Source organism: Euprymna scolopes, chromosome 1 (genome assembly GCF_053919585.1).
Source record: "Euprymna scolopes isolate OS-2025 chromosome 1, ASM5391958v1, whole genome shotgun sequence".
Taxonomy (NCBI): domain Eukaryota; kingdom Metazoa; phylum Mollusca; class Cephalopoda; order Sepiida; family Sepiolidae; genus Euprymna; species Euprymna scolopes.
The window spans coordinates 96,304,428-96,327,511 of NC_136482.1; the positions used below are offsets into that span (position 1 = coordinate 96,304,428).

Below are 23,084 nucleotides of genomic sequence, written 5' to 3' on the forward strand. Positions count from 1 at the left end.
CCCAAAAATGTATCAGTAATGAACACGAGGAAACAGAATGCCAGGGAAACATAAAATGCCCAAACTGTGGTGAGAGCAATCCAGCATACTCACCCCTCTGCCAAAACTAGATTAAAGAAAAAAGAATAAATAAATTAAAATATACAAAAAATAAGCTTTATCGAAGCCAGAAAGATCATTGAATCAACCTTCACGACAGAACCAGCTAGACTGTATGCAGATGCAACCAAAAACAAACAAAAAACAACAGAAAACAACCTAACCAAAGGGAATCACCCCCTTATTGAAGACACTTCAAAAACTAATTGAGGCATTGAGGGCCACCTCACAGCAACTACTGTCAACTCAAATTGTACTTGAAAATTACTCTCAAATAGTCGAAAGTAAAATCCCACAAGACCTCAAAAACCGAACATAACTTTCAAATAAAACACTCACAGAAACTAACAACATCCCAAAACCAAATGAACAAATGCTTAGTACACCCCGGAAAAAAATCAAATCTCTCAATTACCAAACAGAAAAAAAAAAAAAAAAAAAAAAAAGACAGATCCTGCTCTATATCAAAAACAATCATTTTATAAAATAAATTTAAACCTTTGGAAACAATGGAAAGAGACGACGGACCCTCCTACCCTCCATAATCAAATAGTAGAAAAGATCACATCCATGCAAAACCTCATGAATAAGAACCTCATACGGTGGAATTGCAGAGGCGCAAAATCAAATTATGAAGAAATTAAATATATAATAGTGAAATACAACCCTAGTATAATTGGTCTACTGGAAACCCTACTAAAGTAAATGGATAATATTACTTCCAAAGGATACCACATCAACAACCAAATAGATCAGAATGAGATAACCAACACCTCAGTTATTAAAAAAAAAAAAAAAAGCAGATACCACATAAAAATACAACTTTAAACAAACTTTAAAGCAATAGCAATTAAAGCCTCACTCCACCGACCAACAACTATTTACTCAATCTACATTCTACCTAAATACAAACTAAATAAAACCAAAATTGAAGATCTGATAACACAACCCCGCCTTCCTTTTCATTTTAATGGGGGACTTCAATGCCCACAACAAAATGTGGGGATGCAAAAATATCAACCAAACTGGGAAAATTATTGAAACACTACTGGAATCACCTGAATTATGTCTACTCGATGACAAAACACATGCATATCTTCACCCAGGCACATGAACAACATCAGCTATTGTCCTAACCCTATGCTCCCCCACAATATTTATGGACTTTCGATGAGAGGTACATGATGACCAGTGTGGCAGTGACCCTCTTCCCAATCTTTCTCAAAACTCAGGAACCTGCAACAGAAGAAATAAAACCAAAATGGCAAATCTATAAAGCTAACTGGACCGAATTTAGTAAACTTTGCTTAGCATTAATTAATCAAGAAATAGTTGACAAACCAGATCTAATGTTAGCTTTCACCAATATACTAAACGAAATAGCAACCAAAACAATCCCAAAATCGTCCACTAAGCCACACTCAAAAACGACATCATGGTTCACAACAAAATGCAAAGAGGAAATATAAAAGAGGGAAAAAATGCTAAAGTTCTTCAAACAACATGACGTTAAATTTGAACTCAACCTCAGATCAAAAGTCTCAAACTCAAATCCAACTGTTCTCTTCTCTCTGCACTTTCCACACTGACGCCTAAAATAAAGAAGACGGCTCTTTTATAGAGAGACCCAACCACATCTCATTTGCATACCCCCTCCCCCTCTCATCACATCACGTAATTTTCAGTCCATAAATACCAGAGGGCGGCCATTCTTATTTTCTCTTTTTTTTTCTTTCCTAACACGAGCCGCACGATGCATGAGATAAGGTTCTTTACTTTTAACCACATTCTACCAAAAAAAACAATCTCCAAAAATACCAACAAGCACGAGCAAAAGCGTACTACATTATAAAAAAAAAAAGCAAAAAAGAAACCTGGCAAAATTATAAACAACACTTCACCCAAAAAAACATGTGAACTAAGAAAAATAACTGGGAAAAAAATTTGAACACCTATAAGCCGTATAAGCATACCAGATAGCAAACTATAGACAAAGGAGAAATAGCAAATATAATCACTTATGAATTCAGTCAAAACTCATCATCCGATCACTACTCCCCTAAATTTAAAAAATATAAAAATAATGCAGAAAAGGAAAGACTCAACTTCGCATCCAATAACAAGGAATACTATAACACCTCATTCACAATAGTAGAACTCAAAAATTCAATATATAAAAGTAAAGATACAGCCACTGGACCAGACGAGATCCACTATCAATTTTTAAAACACCTGTCAGACACCTCCCTCAACATTCTCCTACAGATAATCAACAACATTTGATGATCTAACAACCTCCCGAAACACTGACTCGAATCCAACATCATCCCAATTCCTAAGCCAGAAAAAGACCACTCCAACCCTACCAATTATTGTCCCATTGCTCTAACAAGTTTTATCTGTAAAACAATGGAAAGGATGGTCAATGCAAGACTGATGTGGCATTTAGAAAAATATAATATCATCTCCAGACACCAAAGTGAATTTAGACGAAACCAACATACTAATGACCAACTTATTTAACTAGAAACATTCATCTGTAATGGTCTAATAAGAAACCACCATGTGGTTTCAATCTTTTTTAATCTTGAAAAAGCATATGACACCACATGGAGGTACGGCATCCTCAAACATATTCATAATATGGGAATCAGAGGAAACCTAGCAATGTTTATCCAAGAATTCCTATTTTACAGAACATATAAAGTGTGCTTGGGAAACATAACATCAGACGAATACATACAAGAAACAGGGGTACCACAGAGTAGTGTATTATCTGTCACCTTATTTCTAATTAAAATCAATGATAGAACTAAAACCGTTAATTTGGACTTGAAAAAACACTATTCATTGACTTTTCTATAACTTGCTCATCACCAAACATGCTAACTATTGAAAGACAAATGCAACATTGTCTAAAAAAAAAAATAGACTCTTGGATTAATCAAAATGGATTTAAAATATCCACATGCACGTGTCCACTTTTGTAGGAAACGAAAATACCACCTTGACCCACAGCTCAAACTAGATGGACAATTAATACCAGTATTACAATGTACCAAATTTTTAGGAGTCATTTTTGATAAGAAACTGAACTTCAAAGAGCACATTAATAACTTAAAACAAAAACATCTTAAAAATAATATCTAAACTAGACTGTGGAGCAGATCAGGCTACAATGCTCAAAATATATCACTCACATATCAGATCTAAACTGGACTATGGTTGTGCCTTATACAGCTCCACTCACAAATCCTACAAAAAAAAAAAAAAAAAAAAAAAAAACTATTAACTACGGAATCAAGGTTTGAGACTCAGCCTGAGAGTTTATCGAACCTCACCAGTGGAAAGCTTTATGTAGAAGCCCATGAACCACCCCTACACTTAAGATGGGAAAAATTAGCATTGCAATATGCAACAAAACTGCAAAGCAATCCAAAAAAAATTCAACATACGAAACTACCTTCAACCTACAATTTACCAACTTTTATTCAGGGAAACCAAAAAGCATACCCTCTTTTGCAGACAGAATCAAAGAAATAATACTACAAATTTCTGAAAAACCAGACAACATAATTACACAAAAAGATGACAGACCACCATGGGCATTAAACAAAGCAAAAATTGACCTAACACTCACTAAATATAAGAAAACACATTACAAACAATTTAACAAACAGAAGCAACTTCGGATAACTCAGAGAAAAATATGCAGAATATAAAGAAATATACACCGATGGATGGAAAACCATAAATGGAACAGACGCAGCATATACAGATGGGCAAAGCCAATACCAAGTATGGCTGTCTAATGATACTTCAATATACACAGTTGAACTACAAGCCATCAAAATGGCACTCAAATATATCAAAGACAACAAACAAACAAAACTTTATCATAGGCATAAACTCACTATCTTGTATCATGGTCGTTGAGAAGGGAAAAACCAAACACCCGTTCATCATAGAAATCAAACAAGAATATAATCAAATAGTTGAGGAGGGCAAAACAATTGTAATGGTTTGGATGCCAAGCCATGTTGGCGCCCCAGGAAACGAAAGGGCTGAAATCTTTAAAAAAAAAAAAAAAAAAAAAAAACGGCCACAAATAAAGAAAAAAGTGTTCTTTTATCAAGACAATGTTATAAATTGATTCAGATAATGGCAAAACTACATGAATTGCACTTCAAACTGCTTTTAATTTTATTCTTCAAATTTGACCCCTAGTAACTACAAAAGGATGTTTCAGAGAAAGAAATTAGCCTCCACTGAATTAATGATATTGGAAACTGAGGCATATTTTGAGGCCAAAGACAAATCGTTTACAAAAATGGCATCAAATTGTTAGAGATGCGTTGGAATCAGAGTATCATGTTAGAAGGGAACTATGCTGATGAATAAAATTTTACATAGAAGTTGTTTTATTAATTAGGCATGGGACTTATTGAGTGATGTGTTAATTATGTTGGTTTACAAAAAAGTGCTGCTCTACGATGTTGAACATGTAGTTTCTTTTTTTACTATTGTTTAATGTGAATTCAAATTTCCAAACAGTTTTGCTCTATCGCATTCATACAATTTTCTTATTTTGTTTTTATTATGCAATGTGTTTATGTATAATTTTTTTTTAATATTATATATTATAATGAAGCAGAAATTAAATTGAATAATAAAATCAAGATTTTCCAAAAATTTGTTTTCCTGTTCAACATCTACTCAACAAAAAGAAATATCAAAATCTGCTTTCGCACGGCATGGAGTGTCCTCCCTGTCCGACAATCTTAAGAAAATATTTTTTTTGTGGAATGTCTTGCTCGGTAGGTTGGACATTGCCGAAACACCAAAAAGCATTACTTGATGAAACCTACACAAGAATGTTAAGAGTTGTATTAAAAACGCTTATATGGACATCTTTCTCCTAACTCCATCTTACTAAGAGAGCAAAAGAAGGATCCACTTGTTGGTTACTACTGGAGAAATAAACAAAACTCGTGAGCGATACTCTCCTGTAGAATACATTATGGCAGCAAACGATCAGTTGGAAGACTTTATTACTCGCACATTGACAAACGTGTACAAATCTCTGGATGGCATATGGAGGACCTGCTGGCAAATGTTTGGAAGGAACATGTCAAGAGAATCCAAGATCAATTCTCAATCTGTTGACATATTGATTAATACAGCAGAAAAACAATACGGATATTTGTAAAAGGAGCATCATGCTATTAGAGTATTGCATTCAACATCTATAAATTGGTCTTTATAAACTATTTATATTTATTATTGAAACATGCCAAATCTATTGGTTTTATATATATATATATATATATATATATATATATATATATATATATATATATATATACACACACGTGTGTGTGCCTTGGAAGCTTTTCTTTACCTTGGAAACTTTATTAAAAATTTGTTTTCCTTTGTTGAAAAATTATTTTGTCACTTAGTCATTTAATCTCCTGCATTCGCTGAATCAACTTGCTTTCCCGAACCCACAATAGTCTAAAGTTTTCAGGGATCATCAGTTCTTTAGCATGAAACAATGTTTCGGGAATTTAAAAACAAAACCATGGCTGCCCAGCAGTGTTGATCAAACACTACCTCCCTTATATATATATTAGGTCATGAGGATGTGTTGAAAAGAAATCAATAATGTGTCAATCACAAATGTGAGAGCTAAAATACAAATTATTAATTTTAAAAATACCTTACATACTTCAGTGACATACCATGGTTTCATTGAGGTGGATTTACCTTTTAAAGGTCGATGAAAATCCAAACAAATCAGCAACTCAAAAACTGAAAACAAGTTCAAGAATGGAGTTTTAAACAAATTCTGTGTTAATCTTAAAGTGTTTCTTTTGGAAAAAGTGTTGTTTAAGTGAAAGCAGATTGTATGTTAATATAGGTTTTAATCGTAACTAATTATTATTTACAGTAATATTATTATAGAAACACTTGAGCTGTTTCACAAGTAAGATTACCAATTAAATCAATGTTATTTCGTTGAATATTTTATCTGGTTCTTTTTATTTTTTCTGTGCTCCAAGTACTATTTTTACATTTTTTTACATTTGCAGTTCTTGCAAAATAACGAAATTTAAAATGAAAATGTTTATCTAACATGTAATAAAATAAATGATTAAAAAAATTAACCCATAAAGTTATTATTCCATTATTAGACATTTTTCTTTACTGAGAATTGTTTTCGTAAGATTAAAATTTATTTAAAAAAAAAAAAAAAAAAAAGAGAGAGAGCTGGAAGAGTATGTGTCTTCTTACAAAATCTGGTCCTTCCTTACAAAAATTTGTTTCCTTTAATTTCAGAATCGTATGCAGGAAAGTCTAAAATTATTCGATTCTATCTGCAACAACAAGTGGTTTACGGACACATCTATAATCCTCTTTCTCAACAAAAAAGATCTTTTCGACGAGAAAATCAAGAAATCTCCATTAACAATATGCTTTCCAGAATACACAGGTAAATATCGCTCATTCATATACTTCCAATGCAGAATTTTGTTTTTCTCTTATCAAATTTACTTTTTTTCTTTTCTTAACTTTACTATTTGTAAGTAAAATTCATCAAAGACCAACTGTAAATAAATCATTTCTTTCTGCTTAAAAATGTAAACTTCTTGAAGGATTCCTAAATAAATAAATCAAATCTGAGATTCAACGGACAAAAATGTTGTGAAAATTTTACACACGATTCAAAAGGGAATTACATTAACAGCAATTAATAATCCTCTCCCATTTTACGGTTAAAATTGGATTGTGAAAAAAAAAAAAAAAATAGTATTTGATAAATTTTTAATTTCATGAAATTTGAGTGTGAAAGAGCAGCCTAGAATGGTAAGCTATCAGATTTCTTTTTCTGACACCTAAATAAGACACATTGCTACTGCAACCTAAGAGCCTACTGTGATAGAGGCCAGATTTAAATAGGGTCATTTTGGTGGGGAGTTGGGCAGTAAGATGTTATTTCACATTACATTTAAATTTCTGCATGTTGGTATGGTTAAGGAGTATGGAGAGAATTCCAAGAAAAGCTCTTGGAATAGAAAATCTAACATCTAGAGAGCTGTACACTGAAGAAGTGAGATTTTGTTGCTATTTGGGGTGATGTAAAGTGGAAGGGCAGTACAAGTGTACAAGGATTGGAGCTTGAGAGAGAGTGCTGGACCTATTCGGTTAAAAATTCCTTTTTGCACTTTGTTCAAAAGAGAAAGGCTCAAGGTTGGTGCACCAACCCATGTCTGGCAACAATACTCCATGAAGGTTGCTGCACATGAAGATATCTTTCTCTTAACAAAACTTAATATTTTGCATTATTTTTTACATGGTCTTATTTACGTGTCTGTAACTGTTGTCCTCTGTTTGATGCAGTTAGAAATTTTAGAAAGATAGCAAAAAAAAAGCTTCTGAAGAAGATCAGAGAGTAACAACTAAAATGTTGTGAACATAAAAATCACCAAGTTGAGGACAGTATTAAAGAGATTGAACCCTATTAATTCCTCAATTGTACAAAACCTAATGCATCTCCTAAGTAATCCTTTTGTGTTGAGAAATAAATTGTCTTTTTGTATATTTCAAAAGTTTTTCAAATCGCAGTATTTTATAAGTATTTTGTGAAATTAATTTAAAATTAAATCAAATTATGATTTTGTGAATTAATTTAAAAAGCTGAATTTACTGACCAGAGTTCAATCCTCGGTTGAGTCATATCAAAGACTGAAAAAAAAAAAAAGAAGAAATTAACTTGATGTTCCTTGTTAAACATCTAGGTGGGAAAAAGTGCTGCTCTCCCATACATACCAGTGTATTATTTAATAAAAAGGAACCTTCGGGTTTTCCTTTACTATGATCAACCACTTTAATTTTTTTTTTTTTTTTTGTCCATCTTACATGATATATAAAGAAACTTCTTTTTAAATATCTGGCAATGTATTTATTTATTTATTTTTTTGTCAATGTAAACTTAGTTCTATTCAGAACAACTAAAGTAATAATGCATGTTGGAAGGGATTATGATTTGAGATAAATGAAATAATTAATCAGTTATTTTCATTGAAAAATATATTTAAACTTTGAAAGTTGTAATTGTTAACATAAAAAGTTGGCGCTTCTACACTATTAGGACGAAATTTCAGAAATCATAAAACTGAATTTCATATGAAAACGATGGTATCTATATATCCATCATATTTTTTTTAGATGATTATATAAAAAAATTATGAAAATCGATAAGGTAGAAAATTATTTATTAAAGAAAATAAAAAATAGAATTTGAAGAAAACCATCCTAAGACACAGGAGAGTTCAAAAGGGAAGTAATTTTCCGTTTCAATTTAAACGAGATGGCTGGAATTTTTCACCTGCTACCATGATTAAAGTTGTTTTTTTTTTGTTTTTTTTTTTAATAATTCAGTAATATTCAGGTAATTTCGACTGCATAATTTGGAAGCTAACATTGTAATTTATTAGAATTGAAAAAAAAAAAAAAATCAGTAGAAACCATCGTTTTTTTTATCTGAAAACTCCATTTATCGACTACAAAATTTTGTCCTAATAGTGTAGAAGTGCTGAAAAGGCTGAAAATAAATGAACAGGGAACTTTTTAAAAAATGCTTTTTTTTGTTTTTGTTTTTTGTTTTTTTATTTCAAGTGAAAACACAAGTAAACAATTCATTGTATATCATTAATTGAATCAAAGCTGCAATTTTACCCATAACTGAAGTGAGGATGCAGTTGAACATAATTGGATTTGAATTCCATAATCTATAAGAGTATCCACTAGGCCAATCTCCCTCCACATCTCCAAAAAGAAAAAAAAAAAAAAAAGAAATAAAGACAATTTTAAAGTTATAAAAATATTAGGATTAAATAATTTCATAATTTGACTATTAAAATTTGTAAGATTTCAAAATTTAATCTAACACTAGCAATAATGTCTTGATGAATAACAAAATCCATTTTATTTATTCCACCAAAGTTGTTTTGCATTCCTTGATGTTATTTCAAAAATGTAGAGAGAAAAAAATTCAACTTTCAAATGCACATTGTGCATGCTAAAACCACATATCCAATAATAATAATAATAACAGATACAGAGAAAAGAGGAAAAGATAGAAGAAAAAAGAATGTTATCAATTCTAATTGATGAGATGGTATCTCGAAATATATCTGAATTATTTTATTTCCACTGTTAAGGCTTTTAAAATATTTAACAAAAAAAATTAGCTTATCTGGTTAGATTGTTGCGATTAAGAAAAATTCTGTGAAACCAGTTAAATATAAAGACAACATCCAAATGTAGCCTCTTTCTCTTTTTACCCCTCCAGCTATGAATTAAATACTATTATTACTCATGGGAATATTTCCTTTTGTTTATAATTGGCTATTCCAATTTGTTATTTATTCCTTTCTGTATTACCTTCAACTGTTTAAAAACATTAACAGTGATGCAAGTGAAAGTAATAGCTGTATGGAATAAAAGTAGGTGAGGGGTTCAAGCAATATAGAATAAGAGAGGGTGAAAGTGATAAAGAAGTTAATAAACGTGGATCACTTGATAAGTTATCTGCAAATTATAACAAATTAGACAAATTAAAATTAATTTTTTTTTCCAAACATAACTTTATCTAAAAACTGAGGAATATTTTAGCATGTATTTTGTGATTAAAATATAAAGGAAACAAATGCTCAGCTCAACTTTATTTTTTAATTGACTTTTGTGAAGTTGGATTGAATTGCAGTATTGTTTGATCATTATATCACATGAATAAAATTGTTTAAAATTATAACTTTTATAAAGTTACTTTTGAACATAGACTGCTACTAACATGATATATTGTGTGTGTGTATAACTGTGTGCATTTCTCATCCACATGCTAAACATGCACACACACACACATGTATGTATGTATGTTTGAAGATACAAAATTTATAAATACTCTTAAACTTCAGTTTTCTATCGATTTTGTTTAAGAGTATATGTTTTTGCTTTCATTTTAATTCAATAAGTACTCAGAAAACAAGAGACTCCTTTCCATGTCTATATGATCTGTATATGAGATACACAGATATCCAAGTATTCAATCAAGATTTTTCTTTACCTCTGGAACATTGAGTTAGTAAAGGAATAAAGAATACTAATTTTCCTCTCCCCAATTGGCCATTTATTAATATTATAGTTTATCTTTGTTGTGGTCTTTTTTGAATTTTGTTAGATTCCAAGACAAGAATTCATCTGGTCTAATGGAATATCCAGCGATGTGCTGTTACTTGAAGTAACATCACTGTAGAAGGTGCATGTATGAGCCAGTATAGTCGAGAGGATCTTATTCAAGCTTCGACTACCGTGTTATTTTCGACATATTACCCGTTTGTAATATACAGATCACAAATTTCCTTAAATAATCCTTCAAATAGACCTAGGTTCATTCTTCTGCCATTATTTCACAATTTGTGTAATTCATTGGACAATGGTTCCAAGTTTTAACCCATTTTCTTTTCCTTTCATCATTGCAGGTAAACAGACGTATGAAGAAGCTGCCGCATATATCCAGGCACAATTTGAAGCGAAGAACAAAAGTTCAACGAAGGAAATCTATTGTCATCAAACATGCGCCACAGACACAAACAACATCCAGTTTGTGTTCGATGCTGTAACAGATGTAATCATTGCAAACAATCTCCGTGGCTGTGGCTTGTACTAATTGGTCTGTCGGTCAGTGACCTTGGCTGTGTGCTGTCCATACACTCTTGTAACCTTGACATTATTCTTACATTCAACAGAGACTCCTGGCACTTGTGACTGGGCCCCTCTGTCATGTGCAATTTTATTTCCCATCACCTTCTTGTGATGAGGCTGAAACAATAACCTTTCATCATACAGCATGTACCGAAGAAAACCGACAACAAAAGGTATATCTGTGTGTGCATGAGTGTGTATATGTACGTGTGCATGTGTATACATATATATATGTGTTTATGAATAGCATATATCATTGACATATATACATACATGCTATAACATGTATGTATATAGGTATTTATACACATTGTAGACGTGTGTGTTCATATATATATATATATATTATATATATATGATGTTTGTGTGTATAATATACATGATATCTTCAAACAAATCTATCAAAGAAGTTATTTTGGTAGGTACATTTCAGGATAACTTGTGTATGTATATGTTTGTATGCATGCATATATATGTGTGTGTGTGTGTGTGTGTGTGTGTATTATATATATATATATATATATATATATTATATATAAAATGTATGTCATTCATTTGTTCGGTGTTTAATGTCACAACAGATGTTGCTATTGAATCACATGCTGAAGAATGTTTCTAATTTGAAAGACAGAAAAATGTTTTCTAGTGTTTGTTTCATGCACAGTGAAACTTATTCTTGTAGGTCATTTTCATATTTTGTAGACTGAATCGTTTGTTGTCAGCATCTGTGGATGAGAAAATATTACATCTGCTTCTTTGCTGCCTACTATATTCAACTTTGTTTATTTGCTTATCATACGCCCTGTATGTCTGTGTTATCATCCTCTGACCTGTGACACTAAATCCATGATAACCATGATGAACTGTTCGCTACAGATTTGAAGATGCTCTTGTGAGATTTAAAACAAAAACATTATCACAAAAAAACTCTTAACTAAAAGAAAAATATAAAAAAAAAATAAATAAATACCAAACTCTTTTCTTCTACTGCTATGTGCATTTTTAATTTCACCTTAAAAAAAAAAAAAAAAAAAAAAAAAATGAAATATGAAACCAGTAGCAATTGATGTAGTACATTAAATTTCAGAAAAGAAAAAAAACATAAATTTAAAAAATTTTCAAAAATACAAAAACTGAAGAAAAACAAGCCAAAAGACAAAAAAATGAAAAGTGAAAAAAAAAAAAAAAAAAAAAAAAATGAAAAAAAAAAAATAGTCTTTTTCAATATTTTACAGCTTTAATGAGCATCGGGAAGATTTTTTTTTTTTTTTTTTTTAATTCCTAAATGTTTGACATGTGGTTTTAACATTCAGCAAACGGAAAGAGACGACGACTGCCACATGTGCATCTTTTCATTGTTTTTACTGGACCCCCCCTCCCCTTTCCTTTATAGTTACATGGTGTCTTCGTTGTGGGTGCCCTAAAGTCCTTATGAAAAACTGGATGTTTGCTTGCAGTCTATTATAGGAAACTGTATAATTTATTTCATAAATATGTTCTATCAACAAAAAAAAAAAAAGATTTTTTTTCTCTTTCCTTTTTTTTTTTCCTCTGAATTTGATCACATTTTTGTGTTTGTGTGTTTTTCCCCCTTTATTTCTTTGTGATTTTTGAATATGCTAGCAATATGTCCAGTATTTATTGACAAGAAATTAAATCTCAATAAAATTAGGGTTTTTTTTTTTTTTCTAATAGAGTAATATATTTTTTGGAAACAACTTACCTAATTAAGTAAAAAATAACACTTGCGTAGAACGTGTTAAGAATAAACTGAATGAATTTGGTAAAAAAAAAAAAAAAATTAAAAGAATGAATTTATTAGGATATGAGGGAGTGGGGCTCAAATAAAATATATTTAAGAGAAGTTCATCTGTTTATTTCTAATGTATATTCTGCGAGATTGTAGGTAACTGTGTGTGAATATATACATTATAATATGAAAGCTCTGCTTAACGTAACATGTTAACCATTGAGCTTAATTTTATCTGCAGTATTTAATATATTCTGAGGATTCATAAGATCTAATTTTATATTATGTGAGGTCATTACAATTGATCTAGTCCTGTAACTTCAACTTTTTCTATACATATAATTATTTCATGTATACATAAAGTGTTATATAAGGAGATATAATGTTTTAGGTATAAAATTTCAGTATTTATTTCAAGGGTGCTCAATACGTAAGTAGAACTAGTTAGTAGTTTATGAAAATATATGGCAATTAAGCTACACAGAATCTTCCGCATTTCATCCCCATAGAGAACTGTCAGAATATATATATATTTGTTTTGTCTGTTGTTTTTATTTGTTTTTTTTTCATTAAAAGTTGAAGTAGGATTATTACTTCAATTAAGAGATGACCAAACCAGTATAATATATATAAAAAGATTAAATAAATATCAATCAAAGAAACTCCAAGTAAAATACATATATATATATATATATATATATACTCCAAGTAAAATATATATCTTGAATGCTTCGTTGGATTCAATGAAGTTTGGTCATAATGGTATCTGTATGCACTTCTTTAAAGTCACACCACTGAGAAAAAAGTGTTTGTTTTTTTTTTTTTTGGTTTTTTTTCAACAGTTTTTTTTTTCTCATCATTATTATTCCAATGATGAGAAACTCTTCCAACTAACAAACGAGTAGTTTTTATTTTGTATATTCTTACATGATCTGTAATAATAGACAAGTCACACACAAAACAATAATCATTATTTTAATGTATGGCTGCTGCTGCTGCTTCAGAAATCTTGATGATCATAAAAACAATGAAAGTTTTAAAATAATTTATTTAGAAATGACGTTTTATCGTGATATAAAGTATGGAATTTTAGGAAATAAAATTCAATAATTAAATTTGAACAGAATTTTCAAAAAAAAAAAAAAAAATGGATTCACAAAGTGACCGAACATGAAAATAATAACCATTTTTGTGTTGCTGTTGTAGTCTATTGCAAATACAGACAACCTGGTTAGAAAACCTGTAATAATAATATCATATATATAAAATCTAAAGTAAAAAAAATGTTATCAAAATGCACTAAGATTTTTATGACTATTAGAGTTAACCATGCCAAAAATTGAACCATTTGAATAAACATATGTACATCTATTGGAATTGGTCACTATGATGTACTTGATCTGGTATATAAGCATGACTTCACATGTCATTCATTATTGGACGAGTATATCAATACTTGTATATTAATAATAACCATAGTAATATGGATGATAGTTAAACTAGTTTTGCTGACCTCTTTTTTTTTCATTTGATTATCTCCCTTGCCTAAACCATTATGAACGTGTGTGTAAATTACACGATATTATTATATCCTTTTCATCTGTGTTTGAATTATCTTTTTCGTTTATCACGTTATTACATTCTCAATAGAGGATATTAATTACATTTTATGGAAGAGAGATTTAACATTTTTCTCTTTTTATACTTTATTTATTTATTTTTTTTAGATATAGCATATTTTATGTTTTAATGATTATAATAATAGTAAAAATATTCTTAAAAACAAAGTATAAACTTCCTGAAATATTAGGCTTAGAAATAAAACTAAAAAAGAAAATCTCTAGCAACATTAGGCATATATTATTTAAATGAATTCTTCTTTGCATCTGGGCAAGTCCATTATTTCACATAGAGAATAACAGGTTGTACTAATATAGGAACAAGGCTATTATTATATGTCTATCTGAAGAGTAGGTCATCATTATTGTCATTCAAGCAGTAAAATGATTTCTCCTAATTCCTTGAAAATGAAAGCAGCCAGATTTAAAACTAATTTTAGTAATTTTGGATGGATTTTTTTTTTTTTTTTTTTTTTAACTGTTGCATGATATTTTTAGTGAAGTTACTATTTTTAAAAATAGGAGCATCTTGTCAATAATATAATTTCATAAAATAAAACCGTTTTCTAGTGCTTCTTCGTTATAATAGCGAAATCCGAAAATCGAAATATTGAATTTCAAATAAAACTAATGTTATCTACATAATTGTCATCTCGAATTTAGTAACATATCCTAAAGTTACAAAAAAAAAAAAACGAGAAGATAGAAAATTAATTATTAATGAAAATAATTTTCAAAATAAAAAGTTTATGCATAAATAAACAGCATCAAGTCAGGGGAAGTAACTGTCCGTCTTGTTGGAATTAATGGTGAATTTCACTGATTAATAAAATCTTCGAAGGTCATGTTTTATGTAATAATGTAGCAAAAGTTAACTAATTGTGACATAATAATTAAGTAGGTGTCAGTGTTTTAATTGAAATTGACAGAAAAAGTAAATACCATTGTTTTTTTTGTTTGTTTTTTTTTTCTTATGAAAATTCATTTTTTCAGATTTTGTTATTTTAACAAAGAAGCACCCGTTTTCCTAGTATCAGTTGAAAGCAAAATCGAATTGAATATTACTTTCACAATCCAGTCAGAGTATTCATTATTAAGATTCAATGAATAAAAGAAAATTTAATTTGTCAGATTAAGCTTGTCTATGTCTTGCTCAATGCTTTCACTATAATTGTTTGTTTTTTTTGTTTTTTGGGGGGGTTTTTTTTACCAAAACATGTTTCATAACATGCTTTGGCAAATATTTTTTCTTTTCTTTGGGTAATTCGACTTTTTTTTTTTTTTTTTTTTTAACATGATCGAATCACTTTGAGAAGTTCGGTGAAAAACAAGAATTGATATTTTTACAATGCGCTCATTAAATACTTGCACTTAGTGACAAAAATGTTATCTTATATTTAAGTGCGACAGATTGGCCAATGGATACAGCCTTTTATAGAGAGATGTCTGGATAGCTCTGAAAATGTTATTTCGAGGTTAAGTGTGACAGACTAAAGACACTGCTATTTTAAATATAAGAGTAACAAGCCGATTTTGTATAAAAAATTCTGAACATGTAGTGGCAGCATTATCAGCAAGACAACAATGGTGTTAGATAGTCTGATATATTAGCGATATACATTGCATGATTATTCACATAATTTTTTTTTTTTTTTTTCAGTTAGGTTCCTCATTGCTTTCTTAACTTTTCACACTCTCCCTTTTTTTATATATAATCTCACACCCTCCTCCACTCTACTTCATCTTAGCTGCTGTTGCCTTATAATTATCTTACCCAATTGAACAGCTGAATTAAACAAATTCTGTCACCAATGTTGATCTGCTCGTGTCAGTATAAATCAAGCAGGTGATTTATGTATTCTCATAATCAACGTTGTGATACTGTTAATTTTGTTGAAAACTTGTGGACTTAAAAAATTGCCTCCTTCTCTTCTCACCCCCTCTAACTATATGACACCTCCACTTGTGGACTGAGTTTTTATTTCTTCACAAACTTCATTTCTGGACAATTTTGATGCGAAACTCTTTCTATTCTAGTATCTTCCCTTTAGTTGTTGTTGGTTTTTTTTTGGGGGGGGGGGTAATCTATGCTATATAATTGGGGAAAATAAGTTTAATTTTACATTATAAATAATGAAAAATGATTACACTAACAGTATCAATGTTCTCTTGAGACTAACATCCAACCATACATTGCAGTGAAAAAGTAATTGTTTTTATCTTTTGCAAACATATTTGTTATTTGAGCCCAGCTACCACGATTCATTTTTTTTATTTTTTTATGCTACACATGTTGGATTGTCACAAAAAATGTATTGTGACAATAGATCCTCTGTGAAGATATATATGTGTGTGTGTGTGTGTGAGAAAGGTCTTATTTTAGATTATGAACAACAAATTACTTGTACTTAATACTAATTAAAAAAATAATAGACACAAATACATAGAAGATCATAGATTAAAAAGAAAAGGACAAATTAGCTTTTGAATTGAAACATAGAAAATTAAGTAAGGCTGTTAGAGACATGGAAACAGAGTAATTGTTCATAGTTAAAACTTAACCAAAACAATAAGGAAAAAGTCGCAAAGAAAAAGACTCTTAGATGTATCTATGTCCAGTTAATCATGAAAGTTTCATATTCATTTTCATCAAGAAATACATGTTTTTTTTTTTTTTTTTTTGGAAAAAGGACAGGACTATCTGAAATATTAAAACCCACATTTACATATAATGTACGTGGTTTTATGATTTTTATAAAGCTATGTTCTATTATTTAAATGTGAAGATATTCATAATTTTTAGCCAACACACACACACACATAATTATTCTTCCTTTTCCTTCTCTTTCTCATGAAATCATCGATTGCTATTTTCTTGGCCTTGTGAATCCAAGACAGTTAAAGCAGTCAATTTCAGTCTGGCCACTGCTAAACATATTAATCATGCCCATTTGAATTAAGCCTCTCATATAAAACTCACAAATAATATTACTTAAAAATATATATATAATTTACAAAATAAAAACGTAAAAGATATATGTTTAAAACAATATCTGTGTTAAATTTCCACCATTTACTTTTGGTGGATTTTAGGAATTTCTCAAATGGATTTCTCTGTAGCTACAGGTCAAACTTTTGGTTGGTGGTAGTTGTTTTGCTTGCTTAGGGATGATGATGATGATGATATACAAGTGTGTTCTCATTGTGATAGAATTTAAAATAACCTTTCCTTTTGATATCAATAATAACTTAGTTATAATATGATAATGCTTTCAATTCTCTATTGAGTTATATTATTAATAATTAAAAAAAAACTTTCAAATTCAGATTGAATAATGATCAACCTCAGTTTCATTAATTTCTTTAAGTTTTCATGTTTCCATCAAGAATCATTTTTTTTTCTTTATTTTCTTTTTTTTTTTTTTCAAATTAATTTGGATGTATTTATTTATTTTTGAATTGAAAATAATGAATCTTCAGTCTAGTTATTTTTATGAACCTGTTTAACAGAGAATAGTGGGAAAGTTTGTTTTCTTGCTAAAGTTGATAATTCTAGATATTTATTATGTTTTTATTATTAAAGTAAAACTGCATGTATGAGATAGCATAGAAACTGTTTATATTGATCCATATGCTGCATTTTTATGGCTGTCAATCACCCAGCCGAAAAAAAGATTCTAATCCTTTTAATATTTTTTTTAATTGTTCAATCAAAGAAAAATCTAAATAGCCATCAATATTAACAAAAGGTTACTTAGTAAGACGTGATGTTTATCTCCCTCAACAAGTGCACATAGGTAAGATTCATTCTTTCCTAGATGTTGTGAAAATCATAAATGCCTATTTAATGAACGAGTTTTAAAGATTTCTGTTGCATACTCTGTCTTTTTAATAATAGTATAGATGATGCATTTTAAGATAAACTTTAACTTCAAAGTAACAGCTATTTAAAAAAAAACAACAAAACTTGTGAGATAATCTCGTTATTTTTATTCATTTTTTTTTTCTAAGTGGATTCCAATTATTAAAAAATATATATATCAACCAAAAACGGCAGAGATAAAAATTTTATTTAATTGCGATTATTTATTTACATTATTACTATTAATAACAATTGTAATAATATTACAACTTGAATGAATTTAATAACTATAACCGGTTATAATAAAATTTTACAGTTTATGTTTCAAATTGAACCCGCAAGAGTGATTCACTGCAGCTATGCGTTGTCTTCTATTTTATCTTTATTGCTTGCAATTCCATTTTGTACGTATTAATCGATTCACGGTTTTATTTCAAAGTGACTAAGAAGAGTTCTAATATTTTTCACAATAAACACAGCACAATGTATTCAGCAAAAAAAAATATGCCTACAATAAAATTAGATTTTCATGCTAATTCTAACCACAATATTTGAAAATCACTATTTTGCATCATGTTTTCAGAGGGTTTTTTGTTGTTGTTGTTTTATTTTTATGATAGATGACTCTACAAACTTTCTTTGATCAAATATAGCATAAAATATTACTTCCCAACATTCAATATTACCAACTAACAGTTTTTCTTTTTTTTCTTTTTTTTTTTTTCCACGTATATTGAACAGATTTAGCCTTTCAGTCTGTGCATTTCATTCCAATGTTGACCTCTTGTTTTCTTATCCAGAAAACAAAGAAATGCAAATGAAGATATGAACTAATTACATAAAAATTCAACAGATTTTAACTCTTAATAAACCAAACTATCCTGACCACTAATTTTTTTTTTTTTAGTTTCTTACTGTTATGCACAAAGTTGTTTTTTCTGTAGGACGAATATGTATTTTTTATTAGCAGATGAGAACAAAAAAAAAGTACTAATAAAAAAAAAAATAGTCTGTGGATCATTAGGTCTTATAACTTATCTGTTCCCAAAATGTGTTGGCATTGGGAAGAAAACTGAAGAAACCAAACTATAATTATTAAACTAGAAAAAAAAAAACATCTTATTCATTTTTGCTGATATATGTTAGGCTATCGTTGGAAATCATCTGCTTTAAGAATCGGATTCCGTTTTCTATTCACTCTTTAGTATGCAGACATCATAGTTGTTGTGGCATTAAACACAAACACGTTTAATCTGTGTAAATACAAGAATCAAATTCCCATGGTCATTGGTAGTTTCATGCTAGTGCTCTTATAAGTGATGTCTTTCCCATCATCAATAAGGTAAATTTGTAATAGCATATATGTGGCACTTACAGTTGTATTTTTATCTAAATACTTATTTTTATTTTTTTATTTATTTTTTTTTTTTTTTGGTAAATTTTTTCTTAATCTTAACATGTTAAATTATGCTGAAGTTTTAAGATTCCTAATTTTGATAAATAGATTAAAAAATGACTTTTCTATATTGTTTAAAAAAATACTTTACGTAAAAAGTATATTACAAAGATAAAGCAGGAAGGCGGGGTTTAATGTTTCTCCATGTCAATATTCATCAGCTGTCTAATATTTTTCGTCCCAATGTATTCCCCCCCGCCCCTTTCCTGTGTGTGTGTGTGTGTGTGTGTGTGTACGTACGCATGTGTTGAGCATGTATGTGTTGTCAATTAATGTGCCAAGGAGGGCCTACCATGGTTTAAATCTACTTAGCACACCGGTTTCTGTTTAATCTAATGAGAGCTCATGGGAGAAATTACAGTGATGAGCTGAGGTACATGCTTTAGAGTTAGTTTTTTGTTTTGTTTTGTTTTTTTTTTATAATGTACTCTCGTGTACATTTTTTTTTTTTTTACTTTCTTTATATTTCAAAGAAAAAAAATTGGAAGAAGTAAAAAGAGCTGATATGGTTTTAAAACAAAAGCAGCAACAAAAAAAATATTAAGGACATTTCACCGGTTTTTTTTTTGTTTGTTTGTTTGTTTGTTTTTAAGAGATTTTAAATCTCTTCTTAAATGGTCTGACTGCCAATAAATCTGTAAAGAAAAAAAAAAAAGAATGGGATAATGAAAAAAAACTTTGAAGCTATTAGAAGAACAGCCATCCAGATATAATGCTTAAATTATATGTCTGATCAGGAACAACTCCTTCATGAAAAAAAATATGAAAAAGAAAAAATATTGTAAAAAGAAAATGTTAAAAAAAAAAAAAAAATGAATTCAAATGACAACATGACAGTGTTGGTCTTCTGCTTATTTCATGGTGTATCTGGCTATATTAATGCTAGCCAAACATTCAGCTGAGTACTTATTGGTGGTCATTTGAAGTATGCTTCTATCTGTAAAGTATTCTATGACTACCAAATGATTCCCCCCTCCTCTTTCCCCACCCCTCCAACAAGCCTCAAATCTTCAATAGTTAAGAATAATCACCAACAATATTCAAATGCAATTTAGCATCAGCGTTTGTGTTGACTTTTAGTTATTTATTATTAGATGAATGTAACAAATGTAATCTTGTTGGGCAAAAATATTGTTGTTGTACCACCACAGCCTGTTTTTTTTTTTGTTTTTTTTAATGCAAACTAAATCAACTTTTCTTCTCTCTTTTTTGCCTTTCTTTACGAACATGTTTTTTTTGTTTGTTTGTTTTTTTTTTCTTTTTCAAATCCCTTCCCTCTCCCATGTCATCACTTACATCAACACTTTTTTTTCTTAGCTGTTTTTTTTTCTTTATCTCTTATTTAAAACAAATAAAAAAAATAATAAATCGATTTTATTCCATTTTAGTCTTTTTTTTTTTTTAATATTATTCTTTCTTCAAAGTCGATTTTGGTAAAATAAAAGAAATTAAAAATTATGCTACAATTGGTTTAAAACAGATTGCAGATTTCTATATCTCTCTCTTTCTTTCTCTCTCTTTCTTTCTTTCTCTCTCTTGTAGTAGTATAGCAAAAAAAAAAAAAACTTTTAGACCTGTTTTTGATCAGGGAAACCAAAATCTGTGATGTACTTTTATTGTTTTATTGTGAATCACTACAGGAGGAGGTGGAGAAGGTCTATGTTTCTATTACTACGCCACATAGACACTGACTATTATATAAGCATGCAGACCTTACTTATCTGCGGTCATCTTGTCATTAAGCAGTGTATGTTTTGCATTTGAAGACATGTATGAAAGGTATGGGCTATAATGTGTGTTTTGTATGTGCAACATTTCATTATGTAGCTTCATATTGTCTTTATAATAAAAAAAAAAATATATATATATATATATAAATTAACACAATTATTTTAATTGAAGGGGAAATGCTTCAATAATTTTTTCACATAATTTTCAAAAAAAAAAAAATTAATGAAGTAAATAAATGTAATTTATAAAAATGTGAAATTAAGTTTAATATTGAAATTATTTTGCCTACGCTACACCTTTAAGAATCAATTTGAATTTAAAAACAAAAGAAAACAAATTGTGTGTTTTTAAAAAATGTGCTAAATTATTTAAAAATTGAAAAATTGCATTAACAAAAAAAAGTTTGTTTTTTTTAAAAAGCTTTACTACCTGAAATTTTTAGATTAGTGTCTATTTTCTTTTTATAATCATTTTAAAAAGAAAAAAAAAAGTTTATTCAAAAAGAAAAAAAATGTTTGGGAGCAAACAAATGCTTATTTTGAATGTGACACTTTTAATTCCTTTTTACTTTTCCTCTCCCAAAAAAGACATTTTTTTTTCTTATAGTTTTGTATGTGTGACTTGTATGTTGGTGTATGTCTCTATTGCTGTTATCGGTAAGCATAATTTCTTGTATCAATCCCACACAAAACAATAAATAAATTTTAAAAAATCTTTTCTCTCTCTCTCTCTCTCTTTCCCTCTTTACTTCATTGCATCTGTCTGCTGTCCCCCTCCCCTACTACTACCAATAAATTGAGCCTCTGACCAATTGGAGTTGTGTGGCTTTGTTTATCTCTCTGTCCATCTGTCTTCACTCCACTCTCAAATCCGACTGACCTCTGAGTCTATTGTAGTACTACTGCATGAGTTCTTACAACGGCCCCCACTGGTCATTTAACAAATCAGCTTGAGCCTAACTGGCTGTTGTCTAAGATGATCCCACTCCCCAATAACCCTTGCTGCAGAGTACCTTCTAGCTGTCATTCATGCAAAACTTGTATGACCACTGGTTTACAAAAAAAATATTCTGAAATACTTTTGATAAAACACCTATGCTGCTCCAGTCAATGTTGCACTTTGGGTGTCCATCAGCAGTTATTAAGGCAGCCCCATGCATACGTATACATATGTGTGTGTGTGTGTGTGTATATATATATGTAGGGTCCAGATGGAAGACCAGCCTAATAAATCTGCTGGAAATCATAGCGGACATATTATTACTATTATAACAACAAATCTACAACTGTTTGTCTTCTTGTCCCTCTCTTACATTAAAATGAAATAAAAAAAATTTAGCATTTTATCAACATCTAAATTATGACTTCTTCTATTTCTCTTGTTTTTTTTTTTTTGTTTTTTTTTTCTTTTTTTTTCATACTCTTCTTAATCAATTAAAAAAATATTTTGGATGCATTTTTATTTTAGCGTTCTTTCTTTCCAAAAATGGATTTTTTTTTTCAATCACTCAATATGATTGGTCAATTCAACAACTGATCAAATTATATGACCTTTTGCAGTGAGAGTAAATCTTCAGGTAAGATACAAAAAATTCCACTTGAAGGCAAGATAAAAATTTTAAAAATCAATATCTAAATTGAAAAAATTTAATTTCTTTTTTAGTTGTATTATTAGCTTTTTTTTTTTTTTTTTTTTAAATCGCACTTAGAGAATTGCAAGTAAATTCTTAAAGAGTTTAATCAACAGTTGTAAAAAAAATGATACATTTCTAAAAGTAAAGTGTATAGTTTTTTTTTTTTT

General features: G+C 29.5%; 1 protein-coding gene across 2 annotated transcripts in view; it reads left to right on the top strand.

Moving 5' to 3' along the window:
• Positions 1-22,001, top strand: part of LOC145253816 (guanine nucleotide-binding protein G(o) subunit alpha) — a 290,147-nt gene extending 268,146 nt beyond the window's left edge. For both annotated transcript variants that reach the window (XM_080112970.1, XM_080112981.1), the window contains 2 exons: positions 6,439-6,592; positions 10,644-22,001. In XM_080112970.1, coding sequence (XP_079969096.1) covers positions 6,439-6,592; positions 10,644-10,831 — 342 coding nt within the window. In that variant the 3' untranslated portion in view covers positions 10,832-22,001. The remainder of the gene's footprint in view (positions 1-6,438; positions 6,593-10,643) is intronic.
• Positions 22,002-23,084: the final 1,083 nt, after the last annotated feature.